Source organism: Petromyzon marinus, chromosome 23, assembly GCF_048934315.1.
Source record: "Petromyzon marinus isolate PM22_M1 ecotype Great Lakes invasive population chromosome 23, UKy_Petmar_22M1.pri1.0, whole genome shotgun sequence".
Classification (NCBI taxonomy): Eukaryota; Metazoa; Chordata; class Hyperoartia; order Petromyzontiformes; family Petromyzontidae; genus Petromyzon; species Petromyzon marinus.
The window spans coordinates 7194645-7210458 of NC_133689.1; the positions used below are offsets into that span (position 1 = coordinate 7194645).

Genomic DNA, 15814 nt, shown 5'->3' on the forward strand with positions numbered 1-15814 from the left:
GGTGGGGGTAAAGTGTGGTGGGGGTAAAGTGTGGTGGGGTAAAGTGTGGTGGGGTAAAGTGTGGTGGGGGTAAAGTGTGGTGGGGTGAAGTGTGGTGGGGGTAAAGTGTGGTGGGGTAAAGTGTGGTGGGGGTAAAGTGTGGTGGGGGGTAAAGTGTGGTGGGGGTAAAGTGTGGTGGGGGTAAAGTGTGGTGGGGGTAAAGTGTGGTGGGGGGTAAAGTGTGGTGGGGGTAAAGTGTGGTGGGGGTAAAGTGTGGTGGGGGTAAAGTGTGGTGGGGGTAAAGTGTGTGGGGGTGAAGTGTGGTGGGGGGTAAAGTGTGGTGGGGGTAAAGTGTGGTGGGGGTAAAGTGTGGTGGGGGGTAAAGTGTGGTGGGGGTAAAGTGTGTGGGGGTGAAGTGTGGTGGGGGGTAAAGTGTGGTGGGGGTAAAGTGTGGTGGGGTAAAGTGTGGTGGGGTAAAGTGTGTGGGGGGTAAAGTGTGGTGGGGGTAAAGTGTGGTGGGGGTAAAGTGTGGTGGGGGTAAAGTGTGGTGGGGTGAAGTGTGGTGGGGTAAAGTGTGGTGGGGGTAAAGTGTGGTGGGGTGAAGTGTGGTGGGGGTAAAGTGTGGTGGGGGTAAAGTGTGTGGTGGGGGGTAAAGTGTGGTGGGGTGAAGTGTGTGGGGTGGGGTGAAGTGTGGGGGGTAAGTGTGGTGGGGTTAGGTGGTGGGGGGGGAAGTGGGGTGGGGGGTGAAAGTGTGGTGGGGGTAAGTGTGTGTGGGGTAAGTGTGTGGTGGGGTAAAGTGTGTGGGGGTGTTGTGGTGGGGGTAAAGTGTGGGTGGGGTGTAAAGTGTGTGGGTAAAGTGTGGTGGGGGTAAAGTGTGGTGGGGGTAAAGTGTGGTGGGGTAAAGTGTGGTGGGGGTAAAGTGTGGTGGGGGTAAAGTGTGGTGGGGGGTAAAGTGTGATGGGGTAAAGTGTGGTGGGGTAAAGTGTGTGGAGTGGGGTAAAGTGTGTGGTGGTGGTGGGGGTAAAGTGTGTGGAGTGGGGTAAAGTGTGTGGTGGTGGTGGTGGTAAAGTGTGTGGAGTGGGGTAAAGTGTGTGGTGGGGTTTCTGAGAGCCTCTCAATTAACGTCGCAATATAAATTCCCGAGGGGAGCAGAGCGCGATCGCTTTGCGGCCCCGAACGATTGTGAGCCTCGCGCGGCATTGGACCGCTGGGAGACGCGGTGGCGAGGGCAGGGGGCGAGTTCTTCAGTTTTTATTTATTAGGTATAACCCTGTGAGCCATGCGGCTCTTGACTCGGGTGCAACCGCAACAAAACAAAAACATGAACAAGAAATATCTTAAAGTGAGTGTGATGAACCTTGAAGTCAGGTGCGGTGCCGGATTAAGCGAGAGCGGGGCTTGTAGCATATGTTATAAAGGGGCCATAAATATCAAAACACACATTTTTAACTTGCATAGTAATGTAATTGTTTTTTTTTTGTTTCATTTGTTATACAGCCAGATAATACGACAAAGCGCTAACCTAAAACACCCAGTCATTCATCAAAGTTGAAGGCAGTATAGTACTATAGTAATAGAGCAAGTGCAGAATCACGGAACCGGAATTGATAGCTTGAAAGCGTTTAGCGCGGGGCCCTTGAAAGTGCGGGGCCCGTAGCTACATTTGTAGCTACGTTTGCTCCTAGGATAATCCGGCACTGGGACGGAGGTCAGTGGGTACGGGAATTACGGTGAGTGCCTGGGGGTGGAGGGAACGATGGACCAGAGGTGAGCCTTTAGGGAGGATCGGAAACTAGACGGGGAGGGTTCTTGCGTTACGCGGGGAAGCTGCGTTCCAGTGCAACCGTGGCTATTGCCACCGCTACCTTAGAATGGATGTCGACCGGCACGGTGTGATAACCGAGACGTGCGGACCACCCTTTTGATAACAACACCAACAACAACAAGAACAACAAGAACAGGACGGCTCATCCGCGCGCAGAGGGTTGTGCGCGCTTACCGCCGGCGGCAATTTGCTTTATTGGCGGGTTTGCCGCGATGACTCGATATGCTTTGCGAGACACCCCGCCGTGCGAAATCACTGGTAGCCTGAAAGCATTTAGCGCGGGGTCCTTGAAAGTGCGGGACCCGTAGCATGTGTCGCTACTTGTGCCACTGGGATAATCCGGCACTGGTCAGGTGTAAAGTAATGCCTGTTCAATCAAAGCTAATCGGCGAGAAGGTGATGTTAGTGCACCGCCCGCCTGAGGTGGCGGTACACATTAAAAAAAAAAACTACTCAAGAGTCTCGTCTTCTACTTCTCCATCGTGTGCCTGCTGATGTCGATGCAGAACAACAACAACTTCTCTTTCACGTGCAAGGCGGTCAGGCCCAGGTAGCCGCGTCAGGAGCAAGTGGAGTCGTTACCATCCCCGTGATGTCGCACAGTCGCACACTGGAGAGATTTAAATTTCTCATTCGTGCATCAGGCATCCACATATCTACCTTGGGTTGTAACGTACGCGATTTAGGGCGGACCGTGAACCCCGTGGGTGATTAAACCCAGGCATCCTCTGCGTTGGGAATTTTACAGCGTGTTTGTGCGTAATTTTGAACTCCAATAAGGTATCCAAGAGTGTCGGGCGTTGATGATAAACATATACCGGCTGGATGTCCTGTAACCCGTTTTGCTGTTACCCATAATGTCCCACCGTAACGCATAACGAGTGCATTGCTTTTTTAATTGCGTTGAATGGGGTCTCATATTTTATATGGAGTGCTCTTGCCAGTAACGTCTGATAATCCAGCAGCATTTGTGAAAAAAAGTCTTACTCTGCTGATGAGAACCAGAAGATTGAAGCCTGTCCAGAGTTTTCTCGCTTTCACAAGGCGCCGTTGGATTATTTTGGTCTAGAAATCCAATTAGACCATGGACTAAAAACCATATTTGTTTGTGGGCAAAGCAAAGTATGGACATCAGAATCTGTATTCATCCTGGATAAATCCGAAGAGCTGTAAAGCTCTTTTTCTCAGATGTCCAGTACATGACATAATTGAGTTATGCTTTTATATATATTCCTCGTCTTAACATAATAACTACGCACTGGAGAGATACAACCACGGCGTGGCTCTGGTGGCACTGATGTGCAGCTCCAACCTAAATACATCACACAGTCATAGGCAACGTCGTTGTGGGGAGTATGATTCAAGAAACAAAAACGGACAATACACCCCTTCACGCGTTGCCTCTCCACACATAACATATCCGAATCTTTATTTACACCGGAGGAATCCGATGAGCTATGGAGCTATGCAGCTGTGTTTCACACATGTCCAGTACGTACCAACATATACGAGTGATTTATTTGTTTTATTTGACACATCCCGATGGCTACCTGGGTCTTCCCTGGAGTGCCATTCTCAGCAGACGCTTGCACCGTGGCCCACAACGGGAGTACGTGCCGCGCCCGTTCCTTCTTAAGCTGCACTTTTGTGGAAAGTTGCCGCTTCCCCCACCTCACCTTCTTATCCTGTAGGGGTGGGGGGCGCAAAGTGGCCACCAGAGGGCAGACTTGGCCCGTGAGCCGCAGCTCTTTGTTTTTCAAAAGAGAAACACAATTAGGGTATCGTCATCTCTCGCCTCGGGTCCCTTCGAAACCTATTGGCGTGGGGGCATTGGCGTGTGGCGTGTGTGTGTATGGGGGGCGGGGGGGGTGGTGAGCACTTGTCATAACAGAAACCTGCCCAGCGACATCCCAACAATAGCACGGGCAATGCGCACGCATATGTAGGTGCATGTGGAGAGGTAATGACGCGTGTATTGCACGCTTGCCGTGATGATCGTATCGCCAATCAGAGAGATGAGATGTCTTCTGAATGCTCTCACCTGCTGTATAACGGCTGGCACAATTAATGGTGGCATTGCTTGTTTACACACGCAGGATTTATTCTTCATTGGAGAGGTTGGTGGTTACGATTGTTGATGGGGATGATTGTGGTGGTGGTGAGTGTGCAAATATCGTTGGTGGTTGTGGCAGTGTTGGTGATTGTGTTGGTGGTGGTTTATGATTGTTTTTGTAAGGACGTTATGACACTACTGATGATGACGTTTAAGGTGTCAATGCGATGATGGTTGAGGTGGTTGTGTTTGACAATGCATCGCGTATTGCGATCCTCCTGCTGGCGATGATGAGGATTTCACGATTCGCACCATCGGCCAGTTGAGAATGTCAGATTTTCGCGCACGCACCCACAATATTTCTCATTGTAGTTCGATACACACTTGCCTCTGTTTCATGAAATATTCATGTTCATTAACCAGGCAACACTTTTGCTTATGTTGGCACTACGTCGCTTGCAGCAATGTTGAGACCGCTATTAAGCAGCAGAGTATTGTCCTGTCAGGGTAATAATAACGATTGAGTTTAATCCCATGAACATATCAACACGAGGCCAAATGTCCCACGCTCAGCACTTACGTGTCCATCCACGGCCCCTCTTTGTCAATCAATTTATGGATGCGCGTAGCGAGTGTTTGTTAAACCAAAACCTCGATGTTCAGCGTGGGATGCTGACTGAAGACATCGACGCGGGAGTTCATCGCTGCACAGCGGCGTACAACAATGGCATTTTTTTCTGCCACTGCTCACGGACTTTAGAAGCCAAAGGAAAACCTTGGACGCACGGCGGTGTGGCGGCCCGGGTCACTCTTACAAATGCGACTCTGTCTCTCTCTCTCTTTCTCTGGGTCTCCTGAGGTCTTCAAAATGAACCGGACTCTTGAAACCCACACAGACAACCACCGGTTAGCTGCCGAGGTCTGCCGAGATCGGGCGCGGTGAGTTTTGTTCGACCAGGTGACAACCGCTCATAGGCACGCAGCCCGAATGGGACATTTCAAAGGAACGCTGAGCGACGTTTTCACATCCGATTGCGAGGAACGGCGCATTCGCTCAGAGATTGGTTGGCGTAGCCTCAATGCTAATTCAGGGATAAGCGCCATCGTTTTCCATATGGGCCCGTTGGCTTTTGTTATTGCTGTAGGGAGGACGGGACGGGAGGAGGGGGGGGGGATATGTCCTGCACGGGTAGTCACCAGGAATCAATTGTGGCTTTAACCAAAAGAGGCATCCTGGCTGTGTGAGAAAAAGCCTACCCGCGTCAGTAGCGAGACTGTCCCAGTGAACAATGCCTCGATGGCCCGCGTCGCGACGTCAGGCACCATCGCAGGCGAGGTAGAAGTCATTACATCACTGCTCATTCATCACAACATCTGCAACCCCCCCCACCTCCCACACCAGCCGCCCCTCTGTGCGCGAACCTCTTACCCTGCCATCCACAAGCAAAGCCAGCACAGCAACTATTAATTTCTCCAACTTTCTTCCACCTCTCTCTGTCTGTCTGTGTTCTATTATAACACTGCTCACCCGCAATTGTGTCCACCGCTACTATCACCACCACCCACCATTCACCATTACAACCCCACCATCATCCAGCACCCACACACTAAACCTCGCTTCACCCCAAAGCCCCTGTTCCTCTCTCTCTCTCTCTCGCCACCCCCCGCGCTCTCCTATCCCTCTCCCCACCATCTCTCCCTCCCTCCCTCTCCCTCCCTCCACATCCTCTCTGCTGGGTCGAGGTCAACTCGGCATAGGCAGCAGCGGCAGTAGCAGCAGCAGCACGAGGAGGAGGAAGGAGTTCGCGTGCGGCGTGGACGCGCAGGCGAATCGTGCTGCGGCGGTGGTCTTCTGCCGTTAGGCTCCTTTGTAATTCTCTTAATTTAGATTTACAATTGTGATTTTTTTTACAACAACCAGCATTGCCTCACTGGAAATTGCCACCGCTCAGCTTGTCGCGACGTTTTGAGAGAGGGAGAGAGAGACGGAGGGGAGAGAGAGCGAAGGGGCTGGTGGGGCATTTCGCTCTTCCTCCCGTCTCGCGAGTGCAGTCGCAGCCCTCGGCAAAGGCTGCGCCCATCCCAAGCTTATCGATGGAGTTATCGTGACGCTCTCAACTCGCTCCATCGCAAGGATCAACTGATTTTTTTTTATATATACGGCACCGGTCATCGGTAGGGGGGTTTAGTGGCCGAACGGACAGTCGAATCAAGACTCGGTGCTTTTTAATTCATCGGTTATATTTTTTTGCGCGTGTTATATTTGAAAGAAATACAAACCCTCCCCCTCCCCCCCAACCTCCCCCCCAACGTATTCGGGGTTTTAAAGACGCCGCTGGACTGAAACAGCCGCTCCATATTTTTACTCTGCGAGAAGAGCGAGAGGGCGATCGGTGTCTGTGTTGTAAGCTTGGCTCAAAAGACGACACGTGCGCTTGCCTTGGGATATCCATACACAGACAAGCAAGATACTGTGACTGCAGAGAAGGAGGCCGCTCTCTGCAAAGCAACTGTGTAGCAAGACGCGGATGAATATAGAGGAGGCTTTGGGAGTGGACTAGGGCAGCTGTTCTACCCCCATACGACTGCTGCAACTGCATTCTTCCTTCAACCGTGGTGCATTGTGCAAAGTACACACTGGCTGGCGTCTATATGAATGAGCAAGTAAGTAAGACCTGTGCAGTATTGAATCAAACTCTCTCTCGCGCGCACACACACACACACAAGCCACACGCAAGGGCTCCGTGCTTTGTAAATGTGTCGAAATGAAATACAATGACCACGAAATTCAGCAGCTCGCTTGCGGATTCGCTTATGAGTTTTGATTTTCACCCGAGTGCATGTGCGATGAACGGTAGTGAACACGGTCATGATGGTGATGTTCATCTCATCGCTGGTCTAACGACGTTCATTCGTATGGTTGTTTTTGTTTTTATCTAGAAAAGAGGATAATGATGATGATGATGGTGGTGGTGGCAATGATGGTTGTTATCAGGGTGTAATTTCTCTACTCCATATATTTGTTTGGATGCTGCAAAACGGGCCGGCTTTGGAGCAGGGATTGGCGAGTATCAGGCACCGCCACCATAGCACACCGCTCCGTTACAATCGTAGATAATATTCCTACGAGTAGATATTATTATTATAGATATACAAGACTAACCACGGCGAGGTGAAGTTGGCGCGCACACCAAAATCGCCGTAACAGCATTCAACCACTGTTCAGGATGCAATAAAGTGCCGGATATTAAAACCGATGGAGGAGGAGGTGGTGGTGGTGGTGATGGTAACGAGCATCTGCGACGTGAATGATAACTCGCGACACCTTCGGCTAATAGCGATCTGGAGCGACATCAATAATCCGGAGGTGCGTTTGCCCGCAAGGCGCTCAACGCAGTGCGAGCTGAATGGTGAATTGCTGCTCCCTTTTAAGAGCGGAAGCAGGTGGATTGCCTCACTATTCTGGCAAATCTCTCGATGATGCTGGGTGATGCCATTGCCAGCCGAAAAGACGTACTACTTAAATTGTAAATGTTGTGGATGTACTCTCCAACGCACCGTTGGGCTGATGTAGCGATTGATCGGCGAGTTTTGTTTACGTGACAAACCTTACTGGCTGTGGCGGGTGGTGGAGGGTTACGACACATTTATACTTACGAGATCTAACACACAAAAAAACCCCTTCATTACGAAGAATGTTGAATGTCGGTGTCAACTTCAGTCACGAGGGAATCTCAACGCCATCGGTGGGGAAACTTTGTTTAAAATGGTCAGAATTCTGACCAACACATTGGCCGCGCGTAAATGAAATACGTCTATTTATTTTAGAACGTGACGATATTGTCAGGAGATGGTAGGGCTAATGATAATAATGTTGGCGTCAAACTACGACGTGACCTAACCCCAACAACAAAATACGGGATCCTCTGCTCCACGTAATGACGCCCTAACGTTGACACGAATACACCAACAAACATACAGTTTATTATAAAGAACAATACAGAACAAATGAAGGACAATAGCATCTCCCCTACCCCTCCTCCCCCACCCACTATGATCCTGCCTCCACTCTAGGGATGTCAAGCGTCACGCTGCCCTTGTTGAAGGAGGAGGAGGCTGGCGAGACTCAGCAGTCCAAGGATGCAGGGGACAGGCAGAAGCGGCTCCGCGTGTGTGTGATGAGCGAGATACTGAGCACGGAGCGCGACTACGTTGGGGCCCTGCAGTTCTTGGTGTGCGTGAGTAATCCACGGGATCATGGCACCCTACCCCCACCACCATCCATCACCGGTGCCATCCCCCCTTACCCATCGCTCCCGCCGCCCTCGTCTGGAGAACGCGCATCCACCCCCGCCTCTCTGTCCTTGCCGTTGCAATTTGGGTCCCAAGTGTGACCACGTCCAGTGATAATACGCGCTAATGATTATGAACGGCACGTTTGTCCAGGGGAAGGCTCGTTTTTCAGCAGGTTACCGCTTCTGGATGCTTGGCCGATGCTTTCTAACGAGTGTGTTGCTTCATGCGAGCGGGGGGGGGAGAAGGTGAGGAACCTGGATAAAACTCGGTACGTCGCATGCATACCAATTGGTGCGACTCGAAGTGCACCTGGCCTGGCACAGGCGGCGTGGTGGCGTCCACTGTCACTTCGTGGCGAATTGCGGCTGTCTGTATTGGTGTTGATACTCGACGCTGCCATTTCCTGGCCATAACCTCGCAGCCTCGCGTCTGCAACCATTGGCGAGCCGTTGACATTCACGTATCCCAAGTACTAACCAGGCTAAAATCCCTGCTTAGCTTCCAACATTGAATGGGGGTGTGACAAGTTCGTGCGGGGGGTACATTTGTGCCGGTAGACATCTGGAGGAGACATTACAAGCATATCGGAGTAAACGACTTGACAATTTTTAAGAAAGCGGTTTTGTTTGAGATTAACTTTTACAGCAGGGACAGAGGGGCAGAATACCCTGGTGCCAGAGAGGGCAGTGCGGTAGCCGTTCACATGAAAACAAAGGAGAGAGTCTTGAGCTTGGACTTGAACCAGAGGAAGGGTCTTCGGAGTGCTGAGGGCCACATGGAGACATTTTCAGGCAGAAGTGGAAAAGCAGCAACGTCCAATTCAGTGGAGATTGAATGCCGGCTTTGGCAGAAGGTATTGATGGCTGTAGAGCTGTTATAATAACTTACCTGCCCCGGAGGGTTTTGCGTTTAGTTTTTATATTCCGATTTTTTTCAGACAATTAATGAATGTTCATACGTATGGGAGGAATCCAGAGCACCCAGAGAAAATCTGCGCGTGCGAGGGCGGAACACTTAATCCCACACATACGGAACAGATGGAGATTAGTCCACAATTCGATGTACTCCTTTCTCCCGGCAAACCGGGGTAATGGCAAACTCAAGGCCCCCAGTGTAAGGGAGTTGAACAACTTTTTTTGCGCTATCCACCAACCCTCGCTGCCTCCACAGTACTGGACTACAGGCCACGTGCATGGCCATCGCCGCCTGGCATCGTAAGGGGAGGCGGTGGGGTGAGGGAGAAAGAGATTCATGTGGCGGGTTGGTGGTGGTCGTGGTGGCGTGGGTCGTTGTTTCAGAGGTCGGGGCGGGGGGGGGAGGTTTTGGGGCCTCCCTTGCTATGCAGGTCGGAGGCTCCTTGGGGTTTATATTATTTACGACGCTCATTGCGTGCAGCTGATGGAAGGAGCCGGAGAGACCAAATGTCAGCTCTGCTCCTTCCACGTGACATTGCCCATCTACGTGAAAAGACGAGGATAAGTTTGTCCCGGTCTGCTCTTGAACGTGTGTGTGATTTGCAATTGTGTTGTGATGATAATTGCCTTTATTGCGAAGTGTCTAAATTTGACCGTGCCCATAATTAATGATGATGATGATAATAATGCGATGTTTATCCATGGTTAGCCTCAATGAGTCTCAAGACTCTCATTTTACGAGTGTCCTGCATTTAGACGCTTGGCCGGTGCCATGAATGCGTGCATGGGCACGTGGGAGGAAAGCATAATGCCTGGAGGTAGACCCACACATCTTAAGTGGGTAGCAATTAAATCTCCGGCGAAGATAGCGTCAAGGATCTATGGATAATCTGCCACCGCCGATTCGCGTCGCAGCCTAAGCCAATACCAGCCGCTATTCCCAGTCCGTCTCCCATTAAAAGTTCCAATCTGCCGTATGTACCATGCTCGTTTTCAAGTGCTCGCGAACAGACCTTGCCCGAGCAGTCGACACAACCGAGCAGGCGTCTTTGTCTTGATATTTACCGTCGTGGTTGCACGATTGCTGCATCTATTGTGCCACATGGGAGTGTGGGGAGATTGGCGAACTTGATAAGCTGGAGGGGCCAGTAAGTGCAAGGGAGAGTTGGGTCTCTCGATTTGTATTGTCTGCTCCCTCTGCCTCCTCCTCCTCCTCCAGAGACACCGTTTCCCCACACACCCCCACACACCCCCACTACCTCCACCACCCCCACACACCCCACACCCCCCCCCCACACACCCCACACACCCCACACACCCCCACTACCCCATACACCCCCACACACCCCCACTACCTCCACCACCCCCACCACCCCCACCACCCCCACCACCCCCACCACCCCCACCACCCCCACCACCCCCACTACCTCCACCAACCCCACTACCCCACACACCGCTCACCAATCTCAGCTAACCTTTGGGGGTACAGTGTCAAAAGCCGCTTGCTGTTAATGCCCATACACCTCATTACTCTGTCACCTCAATCAGAGCAGACCCATTGTGTTCCCGGCGTCAGACGAATCCACCTGCGTTGAGAGGGACAATCGTGCCCCTACCGAGACGGAGGAAGCGCCTTGTGCCCCATTCCGATTTGACGTAGCGACCGGGAGCTGTGCGAGCAAATATTCATTTTGAGTGACGATCAATCGGCCCTTTGGCTCGGCGGTCGAGCGAGCAGCTTGCAATCGGAAGGTCATGGTGAGTTCAAATCCTAGTTGGTGGTTGACTTGACCAATCATCACTCCTCCGAGGTAGATACAATTAGTACAATTTTATAAGGCGGGGGGGGAGGGGAGTCAACAGTAATTGCCCTATGATTATAATGCCCCCCCCCCACCGTCACAGGAATGTGGAATTTCCACCTTTGGCGTAGAGCTGTAGACCGGAGACGAGCACCACCTTCACTACTCATTCGAGCAAGCAATCACCGATTTTTTTTTACTTGGCCCATCATTACTCCGTGGTAGATAAAATTACTACCCCTTTATGGGTAGAGGGGGGGGGGGGAGAATCAACAGTGTTTGTCCTATCGGTATACACGCCTTCCGCCATAGGAATGTGGAATTTCTACCATTAGCGTAGATCTGATTTTTTTTATTTCGTGAAACGATCAATCAAAGTCAAACCGCATCGCTCATCGTTGTCGCCTCTCTAAAACCAGGCGTGCGGCCGGTTTACATTGAGGAAACGAAAGCACCGTCTCGCCAGAGTCACCTGTACAAATGTGTAAGGGGGAGGGAGGGGGGGGGTTAAAAACATTGCAGCCCCCGCACGTTTGCGAGCGAAAGAGAGAGGTGGGGGGGGGGGGGGGAGTCGGGGAGGGGGGCTTTCTGTAATCGTAGCCAGCGCCGCGGGCCCGGTACTTCCACCGAAATCCGCGGTGAGCCTTGGGCTCCCGGCCGCCAGCTTCGCCCGGCGCTGCCAGCGAATAAACAAACACGCGTTTAATTTAAGGAGCACATTCCTGCGAAATCCCGCCGCCGTAGCAGCAGCAGCAGCAGCATCATCTCGGCAGAAAGCTTTGCACCCTAGGTCGTTTTGTTTCACGGCGCATATTTTCCCCCCACTTGCAAAATATTTATAAAGCGGTGGGTTAAAAAAAAAAATCATAATATATATGCACGCGTGTATTACGATGGCTGAACAGAACTTGTTACGCTTGGTCCGTTGAAATTGCCCCATTCCTGGTCATTGATTTCTTTTGTAATCTACGCGTCCCGTCGTTAATTTACTGCATTGTTTGAAATGTCAGGAGGTATTTTTGTTTTATTTCTCAGAATATGCTGTTAGAAATGCTGGCTGGTAGTCCCTTACTGCAGTCATTATAACAAAGACAGACCTCGGAGATGAAACATGTATATGAGCGAATGTTTTGGGGTCTTGGCGTTCGCTTATTGGGTCAAAACAAGCTATTGCTATTTTTGAAAAACAGTGCTCCAACTTTCTAAAGATGTGACTTCCAAGTGTTCCAATTACCCCATTAGGTCATCACGGTTCTATTTACTTGCGAGAAAATATGAAAATGTTATCACCACGTGTCTCAGTACGATTTATTCAAAATCTATTAACGAACTTTGAAATTCCATGTATTCCTGACACTGTTAGCCACATTACATGTCATCCATGAGACGAATCGATCCAAAAAATAATCCTATTATCCGCATTTTAACTGGTAATAGGGGTGGCCTGTAAGTGGTCGAAGGTTTATCCGATTGTTCACGGGTAGCGCCAGGGATTTCAGGAGTCCTATTTGCCCGTTTATAGGATGTGCCAAAATCGTCCCAATATTTATGAGGGGCTAACAGAAGTTGAATTCCGTACATATATATTCGCCGTGTCAATAGTAAAGGTTTGTTACCTAATGTCTGCTATTGAAGAAACAATCAGGCACTCTACCAACTGTTTTATATCCCATTCTAGCGAATCAATGTTGCTCAAGAGTTATCTTATTACTTATTTTACGATTCCACATTTCTTTACAACGGCAATAGTTACGTGTTTTCAGTCAGTGTGTATAGGTACCAGTTCAGGCAATGTTAATTACGGCTCAAATTAGCATTCGAGGGGGTGCTCACCTCCTGTTTACAGCCCAGAGCCAGTGTTGGAAATCATTCATTCCTATAACAGGAGCGAGTCTATCTACAGGCCAACCACGGTTGATTTGTAAACAAAGTGGTGCTCTTTGTATTGACTGCTATGGGATGCTGGGCAAGTCAACCCCCAAGCAGGATTTGAACTCTAAACCTTCCGATTGTGAGTCGCTAGCTGTACTGCTAAACCACCTGGCAAGCTTTATGCACACCAAAAGGCGAAGACAAAGATCCCCGGTGTAGCCTTAACAGACTGTTGGGGCAAGTGCTGTTAGCGAGCACCTATGAAGGCCGGCACGGCACACGAGGGGGTGGGTGGCCAACACCACGCCCGGCCGCCTGTGTCTCCCCAGTGGCGATGTTTACACACCGCAGCAGGTACTCATTTGAAGCTGAGTCGACCTAGGGGAGGCCCAAGACCGGTTCAGATAATCGTAACTGTTGTTGGCCGTGAGGGGGAATCGAACTCGGGGTTGCTGGGTTCGTAGCGAGCGCGCTAACCTCTGCACGACCGCTGACCATACATGCACACGAACGAAAAAATAAATTTCCCAATAAAAAAAAACACCTATATATCCAAGAAAATGAATAGTTGTTGTGTTCGGAAGTGAATATGAAGGAAGCCTAATTAAAACCCAATGGCACAGTTGGGCTGGCCGATGACAGACGGCAGAGGCTGGGGTCTGCGTTTGTGTCTGGCTGGCAGTCTCCGGCTTGTAAAGCCCCCCCGTGTTTACTGTGCAGACTGCGTGAAGGATGCGATGTCCTTTCGAGGCTTGCAGGGTGGGGGTCCCAGACTCTAAACAACGGCACCAGGCATGCAGGGCATTTCCGTCCGTCAGTCTCGTCCGTGTATGATGTTTCTCGGGGGGGGAGGGTCGCCTGTTGTATTGGGAAAGGAGGGAGAAGGGGAAAGTGAAGGGGAGGGGGGAGAGGTCTGGACCAGGGATTTATTTAAATGAGGGATCACTTGGGACTCAAGGAGCACGCGGCCAGGGTGGGTCATGTTCCACTTAATTGAAATGTCTCTGTTTAGTGAGAGGACCCCTCTGCATCTGCTGTCAAAGACCATGGATGTTGGTTGGTGGTTTTAATCTTAAGTGGGGTTTTTTTTCTCCTTCTTATGCTTCCGATATAAAATGACAGCACGATTATCCACCATGTGGAACTTAAGACGGCTAAAAAAATAAATAGACGTGAGGTGAAATGTAATAACAGTCGTGCGTTAATGTGCTGAGACCAACTCACCATGAATGTGACTGACATCATTTGATATCGGAAGCTAAGTTGTGTTGAGCCTGCTTAGTGCTAGGATTGCAGAGATATGACGACACCATGATTTTATAAATATTGAACAATATACGACCCACAATTATCATGTTAGTCCCTTTTACTAAATATTGTAATATCACAATTGCCGTTGCTCACTACATTTTATTTCCTGATAATGTTTAAAAAAAATGACAAATTCTAGAATGAAACGTGCAAATAAATTTCTATTACACGATCAATTATTACCGTCCAAAATGTTCTTTTTGCAGCAATTGATGGAATGGCAGTAATATTACCTCAAATTTGTGAATTATTTTTAATGTTTTCGTGTAACTAACAGCTCTAATTGTGCTCTATTTGCGTCATACATTGCGGTGATTAGACGTATTTATGGAAGACTTGTTTTGAGAGAGCTACAGTTAAAGGCCATTAAGCACACTCAAACTACAGCGAAGTACAAAAGCAATACAAATTTAAAATATACAAAATGTAATTATTACAGAGTCACGGGAAGCAATATCCTGAGAATTGTCAATTCTTGAAAGTTGACATATTTTAGTGAAAATATATTTCGCGGAAATATTTTTCTTTTACTTGGATGGTTGACCACCAGCGCTTGCCAGGTGCTGCAGGAAATAGACTGTGCAGTGTCCAGGAGGTAGTTCGTATGTGTGGTTGGTTCTCTCCGGATGTGCGATTTCCCTCCCACATACCAATCATCCTCATCGATTCTTGACACTTAATAAGGCCTTCCTGGATACAGAACTGCCATTGTTATTATTTTAATAAAAAAATGATGATGTGAATTGCCCTAATTGTACCAAACTGTGCGTAACCAGCTCCAAGCTCATTGATGAGCCATTATATCAACGCAGTGTTCATGCCTCGCACAATTTAGACTGCCCAATGGAGTTCTTAATGGCCTGCCTGATAAATGACGAGCGAATATTTATCAGAGGATCAAACTTTGATCATATGTACTTCGATTGATAAGCCTCGCTTAAGAGCAATTCCATAACGGGTGGATTGCTCTACGCATATACCGTACTTAATTAAGCCAATGAATGGGACGTAACGGCGGTCGTGGCAGACGCTTTCCACCACCGTCATAGTAATAAAGCGGCTTGTGAATCTTCCAGGAGGCCCTGTTCCCCCGCCCCTCCTTCCTCAGCTGCTCTCACGCTGCTCTGGTGACGCCTTGTAAACACGTGTCGCTACTACGGGGCGCTTGTGAAGAGCTCGCGGATACGTCTAAAATCCGGCGGCTATTTACAAAGCTGTGGGGAAGCCTGCATTTTATATGACGCGTTCAAACGTCTCTCGCAATGTGCCGTCTGCCAAACTCTTCGCTCCGCCAGTTGTCTTGGATGTGGGTCACACAGTTTGAAGGGCACTGGGGGAAGGAGTTTACTTCATTAGCTAAGGTATGAGACTTTGAAGTGCCTGAAATCCTATGGAATTGCATTAGGTTTTTAGCTATTGTCAAAAAATGTCAATACTGCTTTTGGACTTGGCAGGCCCTGTCCATATACAAACAAGCGTGTGCAAAATAGCGAGTCAGAGGCACGCGCCAGCCGTGTGTTTGGCTAATGATATATACGTTTTGATTACTGCTGTGGGATGGTAGCCATCGTCAGTCTGAAATTACTCGACCATCGTGATGGGGTTAAGTGGGCGCATAATCCGTCAAGGGGAGCGGAGGGGGGGGACAGGGTGGACGGTTAAGTTACAGAGCTCACTTTTCTGCGAGTTTAAGTCCAAGTTGCGATTTGCTTGATACTCGTTTTAAATCGCTTAACCTTCAAAGCGTACTCGCGTTTTGAAT

At 49.6% G+C, this 15814-nt stretch overlaps 1 protein-coding gene across 3 annotated transcripts in view; it reads left to right on the plus strand.

Annotated features, from left to right (window-relative positions):
- The first annotated feature begins 5239 nt into the window (after positions 1-5239).
- LOC116945250 (phosphatidylinositol 3,4,5-trisphosphate-dependent Rac exchanger 2 protein-like) overlaps positions 5240-15814 on the plus strand; it is a 192920-nt gene continuing 182345 nt past the window's right edge. For 2 of the 3 annotated variants that reach the window (XM_032959592.2, XM_032959593.2), the window contains exons 1-2: positions 5240-6521; positions 7932-8095. In XM_032959592.2, the coding sequence (XP_032815483.2) occupies positions 7934-8095 (162 nt within the window). In that variant the 5' untranslated portion in view covers positions 5240-6521; positions 7932-7933. The remainder of the gene's footprint in view (positions 6522-7931; positions 8096-15814) is intronic. The other variant, XM_032959594.2, reaches the window with a different exon arrangement.